The sequence below is a fragment of the Pteropus medius genome, unplaced genomic scaffold (genome assembly GCF_902729225.1).
Source record: "Pteropus medius unplaced genomic scaffold, Ma_sr-lr_union100, whole genome shotgun sequence".
Lineage (NCBI taxonomy): Eukaryota > Metazoa > Chordata > Mammalia > Chiroptera > Pteropodidae > Pteropus > Pteropus medius.
This window is the reverse complement of record NW_024354498.1, coordinates 4,073,558-4,080,153: the sequence shown is the minus strand read 5'-3', so window position 1 is coordinate 4,080,153 and position 6,596 is coordinate 4,073,558. Positions and strand designations below refer to the sequence as shown.

The following is a 6,596-nucleotide window of genomic DNA, read 5'->3' as shown; positions in this document are numbered from 1 at the left end:
TATGATAAAGTTTAAATTATAAATTAAGCCTATACCTACATACTTATGATAAGCCTATACCTACATACTTATGATTTTTCCTATACCTACATACTTATGATAAAGTTTAAATTATAAATTAAGCCCAGTAAGAGATTAACTTCAGTAACTACTAATAAAATAATGTGAATGCGTTATCTCTCAAGTAATTTTTATAGTCTTCACTCTAAACCTATTCTTGAATCTGTGTAATCGTCCCTTGCTTGCTTGGCTTGGTGTCACTTGTTTCAGGGGATCTCTTGCTGAAGTCCTCATATAATAGGCTCAATGCTTTCTGGTGCAACATGTTACCATCAGTCAGAAGATGTTTTCTGTTCATGTGTTCCACCCACAAATTTAATGCTTTTTCTATTTTAATTGAGCACATATCACGTACTTGTTGTAGTAACTTTTTGCAGTTCGAGGTGTGACAGCAAAACTAGCACAAATTTCTTTTTTCTTTTTCATAATTTCATGGATAGAAGATTCATTTTTACCATAGATCTTAGCAACCTCAACATACAATTTTTTCTTGCCTTGTTAAGTCAAGAACTTTAGCCTTTTCACTTAAAGGAAGCCCTTCACAGCTTCTCTTTGACAGATCTGAATTGCCAGCATTATTACTCTTGTGCTTTAGGGCCATTATTAAGTAAAATAAGGGTTACTTGAAAACAAGCACTGTGATAACTAAGATGGCTACTAGTGACTAATGGGTGGGTAGTATGTACCCATGGATACATTGGACAAAGGGATGATTTACACCATGGGAAGGATGGAGCAGGTTGATGTAGATTTCATCATGCTACTCACTCAGAACAGTGTACAATTTAAAACTTATGAATTCTTTATTTCTGGAATTTTCCATTTGGACAGTAGTTGACCATGGGTAACTGAAACCATGGAGAGCAAAACCGTGGATAAGGGGGGCTACTGCATACGTGTGAATTTCCTCTCTTTGAGTGTGTTTGTGTAGGCATTAAAACCAACAACAATAACAGCGACAAAGGAAAAATCTAAACAGAATCATCTGTGGTTACCATGTGGAAAATTCGTGTTTGTATTTATGTGGAACCTTTTACATGCTGACTGTCGACCCATCCTTTTAAATAGTTTGTAGTGGAATCTATGGAACACCAACCCCCTATTTCTCCCAGATGACTTTTAGAATCATTGCTGCTGCTGCTTATACAATAGGCTCCTATATTCAGATCTTCAAAATATAGCCAGATTCCCCTATTATGTTATTAAGTTAAAATGAGATCATGGAAAGAAGAGTTTAAACTATAGCTAATGGAACAGGAATAGGAAAATACAGCTAATTGATGACATGTACATGTTTATGTGTATGAAATTAGATCTGGTGAAGTCATTCTGAGTAATGGCTGGCCTTATGGTAATTTAGTCTCATTAATAATATTTTCAAAGATCCACTAGAAGATCTGTAGTCACAGCTGGACCCTAAGTTTGGCACTCAAAGTAAATTTGTGCATTTCCTGATCAGTGTCCAAAATCTACATCTCAGAACGTATATATTGTTTCATTTGGTTAATGTAATAATAAAAGTGTCTATTTCCTTCTTTTCCAACAGAATTTGTTGGAATTCCCCCAAAAAAAGTGACCAAAGGGACCTTTCTGGTGAGCCAAGGAGGAGATGCTATTATTTAGAATGTCATTCTTGCTTTGACCTACAAAGCTGTACTGAGTATCTGTATTTTTCAGTAAAGCTTTACACCCTTTTTTCTTCTTCAACCTACATGTGTTAATACATTTGATCTTTTGTGTTTGCTTGGTATAATTTAGAAATATAATATATTAAACATAGTTCTCATGCTGTACATGGAGCTATGGTCTATTTCAGATTGTAAGATGTTGGGATTTTGGGTCTTCATCCATCTTTCATTTCACATTTAATGTCAGCTAAGTACCAGGCATTATTTTAGGGCACAAAGATGATTAAGACACAACCCCTGCCTTCAGTGAGTGGACAGACTAGTGGAAGGAAGCAACTATATAAACCAAAAAGTCCCATGAAGTTTTACATATAGGGGGCCCCACTAAATGGGTATACAGGATAAGGTAGGTCGAGGCGCTCAATTAATACATTTTGGCAATGGAGTTGAGCACTGCATTTTAAAATCCAAGTTTCCAGTTGTGGATACTCACTCAAAGGCTATGTAGGTTATGAGAGTAACTGACAGAAAAATTGACGAAAGCCCACAGCCAATATATGTGATAAACGTCAGCGCCATCATCTGAGCCGGTGGCAAGGATGTTCGAGATAGGTCCTAGAAAATAAAATATTGTTTTCAAGACCAAATATTTTTAAATAAATAAAAGAGACATGCTTTACATTGATTGAATGTTCTAAGTGCCCATCCATAGTTTGTTCGACAAACTTACAAGGTGGGCACAATTATTACCATCAAGTAAAAATAATGAAACTGAGGCCCAGAGAAGTTAAATAATTTGGTCAAGGTCACAGAGCTACAAAGTAGAGGAACCAGGATCCAAATTCAGATCTGGCTGACTCCAAAGCCCACATACTTAATCAGTGTATTACGGTGCACTGGAGAAGAACTGGGCTGGGAGCCTAAAGTCTTGAATTTGGCTTCTGGCTCATATATTTCTTAGTTTTGTGACTATGGAAGATTACCTAACAAATGAACCTTAATTATGACTTCATTAAAATGACAACAACAATGCTCCATTCTACTTATTTTGTAGGACTATTGGGGTGATTAAATAATTATGTCAACGTGTTATAAAAAAATTTAAAACACATTGCAAACTAAACAATTTTATTACCCATTTTAATCTGAATCCCCCTGTCCTCCTACCTATTTAAATGAGAAAAAATTAAATGTAAAAATAGAATAGGAAGAAATACTTCCATGTTCAAGTATTATCCTTCAAGTGCATTTGGTTGTTAGAAGAGTAATGTCATTGGTTTATAACTTTGCTACAATGTCATATCTGCTGATCTATCAAAGTCACCCATCAGATATCATGGTATCATGCCAAACTACCCCTCAGACCCATAATCTAAGGACAGGTAGTGTGGGGATATTACCAGTAGGACACCAAAGCTTGTAAGGTGGCTGCAGGTACAGATGGTTTCATTCTGCCTCCTGTCTTTGACGGAGCAGCCATCGGATGACCAGCCTCCTCTGCCACCTGTAGGTATTAGGAAGAGTATCTGTCCTATCAGCAAGGCCACAGCACCAATGACTGCCCTTCCTCTTCATTCTCCGCCTTCCTACCCACTCAAGACTTTGAAAAAGGTGTGACTGGAACCTACCGTTTCTGCTCAAGTCCCAAAATACACATCTCACTGTTAAGTCATCCTGCAGTAGAAAGACATTACAAATAATTACTGAACTGAAAAAACTGAAAAGCAATTGGAAAAAAACTGATGTTTTTTGTTTCAGAATCTCATCCTGGTCTCTAGAAGCAAGTGAGTCTCATATAGGTCAGCATGTCTTTTTTTTTTTTGGTCAGCGTGTCTTCAACTCAGCAATCATGCATAGGATTCGCCTTGAGGCCTTATTAAAATGCACATTCTGATTCTGGGTCTGGGGTGGGGCCTAAAAGTCTGCAGACCCCACTTTGAGTAGCAAGATCATAGGTGATGCTCAATGCGAATTGAACTGAGGGATAATTTCTCCTTGGAGGGAAGAATCAGACTTGCAGCCACAGATCTAAATGCACTGAAATTTGGCAGTTGATAAGAGCTTGATTTTGTACTGTTCCTTCTTAGAAATTAGGTGGTCAGTTATTAGACATGCTAAAACCCAATGGAATGACTATGTGATTCTAGTCTTACACACTGCCCTAACCAAGTTTAAAGTTCTGCTGGATCTCCGTTTTTCAGACCAAGTCTTATAGGCATAGTTTGCACAAGGTGTTTCTGGTCAGTGAACAGACCAAACAGGCCTCTCTCACCTGGCTCTGGTCGATATGCTTTAATGTAACTGTCACGTTTCTTGTCAAGTTCTTGACAGTCAGGTTCGCAACACTCGACGATATGACGTAGCTGATTAGAGAGAGGTTCTCCAAGGCAGGGTCCTAGCACACCAGAGAATCAATAAGATAGCAAGGGAAAATGAAATGTTATCAGAGAGTTTTCGAGCTGGGAGGGACCCTAAGGACTGTTTAGTCCACATTGTTTATTTTACAACCTAGGTGTCAGAAATTGGGAGTCAGGGAGTAAAGTGACTTTCCCAAGGATGATAATTAGAAGCTGCACTTGTTCCACTATCCAGTGCTGTAAATACCAAGTTAAATTTCTTGGATTGATACAACAGGACCTTCATGAATCTTAAAAGGAACATCACATTAAGCCATTTAAGCCGTGTGTCCTTGAGCAAGTTACTTAACCTCTCTGTGCCTCCATGTCCTCATCTGTAAAATGAGGATAATAGTTTAATAGTCCCTTCCTCACAGAGTTGTTGAGAGGAAAAGTTAACATTTCTAAGTGCTTAGGATAGCACTTGGCAATTGGTAAATGTGTCAGTTATTGTTATATATCATCACCAGCATCATTAGGTCCTGTTTAAAAATAAACTGCACCTTTTCCACAATTCATTCGACTTATAGCAGGCTTAAGAATATGTGAGGATTAAAATAAATAAAACTCCTCCACTCCCAAATAAAACTTAAACCAAAAGCAATTAGTGGCAACTTTACCTGAAACAGGGTAGGTGTTTCAAAAAAGTTGAACTGAACCCTGGAAGCTAGCTCTACATCATTAGCTGGTAAATTACTCATCAGCGATGAAGGCAGAGTAATAACACCAATACTATTTTCAGGAGCCTCAGTTTCCAGAGAAACCTGAAAATCAAGTAAAAGACAATAAAAATGTCAGGGGCTAGTATAATGAGGGGTTGGAAAACACAACTAATTAAGATGGAGGATTGCGTAGGGGCATTTATCTGTTATCTTGATATATAATCAGTTCTTGTTCCTTTGCTGCAAAATTAGAGGGGTTATATAATAGAGAGATGAGGCCTTGGAGCAGGTAAGAAAACTTAAAGATACAGAGAAATAGAAAGTGCAGGATATTTTATGTCAATTATATCTTGATAAAGTTGAGGAAAAGAAAAGAAAGTGCAGGATAACTGCTGACCCCAGGGAGACCACAGCAGCAGTACACCAACGTGGTGACCTGTTAGGCAAAGTCTTCATAGAACCACATGCACTAACTTGTAAAGGAAAGACTATGAAAATTAAGTTAAAAAGCAAGACTTGCTTTTACTTGTTTCCAGCCTCCGATTCCTCTAATAGGCGGATAGAAAACACTCGGAGCAGGATTAATATTCAGCACCACTATTCTTACCAGTGTAGTCATAACACTTGCTTAAATGTTGGAATGGGTTGATAAGTAGCTGATGTCCCTGGTCTCTCCAAACTACCTAGAACCCTCTTCTGGACACTTCCTTCATCTCACCGCCCCCCACCCACCCAAACTTCTGTAACACTGGGATGCCTTCCAGGCACCATGAGTTACTCTAGTCTGCTCCGAGAAGACCAAATGTCCTTTTTTTTTTGATCTTATGGTGCCTGTTGTTTCTAGATGTTAAATATTTTGAATATCACCCCTGACTATAAGCAGTAATTGCCTCAATCATGAAGTACATGAAGACTACAATCATATACAAGAAAAGGCTGTTTCCACAATATTTTAAGATGTACCTGGAGATTTTCAGGGTCTTGGGCAGCAAAGGTAGTTGTGTCGAAATTACTGGCATTCACTCTGCTCACGGCCAGAGCCAAAGAAGGGGAGGTTAGACTTATGATCTTGGTTGAAAAATTCACTTGTAAGCCAATGTCTTCCACTACTTTTAGCAATCTATAAAGATAAGTAAGTGGCAGTTCAGATTCAGCACTCCCACTTTGTTTTTCCCTTTCTAGCAGAATACAGATTAGCAATTTAACAAGTCATTATGAACCTTGTAGTGGGAGAAAAATACTTTGTTATAATTAATCAAGTGAGAAGCATCGTTATCATTAGAGGGTCAGTTTGCTAAGTCATACCTTTGGGCCAGCGGGGCCAGCAAGGCCGGTGGGGAATGAAGGAGTTTGCTGACTTGGCTTATCATTTCTCTTGCAAGGTTAGGCTCCAAGCTGCCTAAGGACAGAACTTTCTCCATCTGAGACACTTGGTTCTCAAGATCAGAAACACTGATGCTGCTGGTGTGAACAATTTCTATAACAGAGAATCAAAATCACTTTATGAACACACAATAGAAAAATCACTAATAAAGAAACATACATAGACTCTGTGACCTAGAAAACCCGTTCTTAGGTATTTGCCCCAGGGAAATGAAAACATGTCTTAGGAAGGCTTGTTCATGAATATTTATAGCGGCCTTTTTCATGATAGTCCCAAACTGGAAACGACTCAAATGTGCATCAACTAGAGGATGGATAAACAAACTGTGGTCCATCCATACAGTAGACTGTATTATTCAGTAATAAAAAAAAAAGCTACTGATACATGCAACAACATAAATGGAGCTCCAGTTTTCCAATGTATTATGTTAAGTGAAAAAAGCCAGACTCAAAGACTATATACTGTA

At 38.1% G+C, this 6,596-nt stretch overlaps 1 protein-coding gene across 1 annotated transcript in view; it reads right to left on the bottom strand.

Annotated features, from left to right (window-relative positions):
* The window catches only part of ADGRG2 (adhesion G protein-coupled receptor G2), a 98,931-nt gene that overhangs the window by 14,307 nt on the left and 78,028 nt on the right, over window positions 1–6,596 (bottom strand). The window contains exons 17-23 of the mRNA XM_039852289.1: window positions 6,052–6,223; window positions 5,710–5,866; window positions 4,705–4,848; window positions 3,961–4,083; window positions 3,317–3,362; window positions 3,089–3,192; window positions 2,182–2,303 (exon numbers count right to left, since the gene is read on the bottom strand). Of these exons, the coding sequence (XP_039708223.1) occupies window positions 2,182–2,303; window positions 3,089–3,192; window positions 3,317–3,362; window positions 3,961–4,083; window positions 4,705–4,848; window positions 5,710–5,866; window positions 6,052–6,223 (868 nt within the window). The remainder of the gene's footprint in view (window positions 1–2,181; window positions 2,304–3,088; window positions 3,193–3,316; window positions 3,363–3,960; window positions 4,084–4,704; window positions 4,849–5,709; window positions 5,867–6,051; window positions 6,224–6,596) is intronic.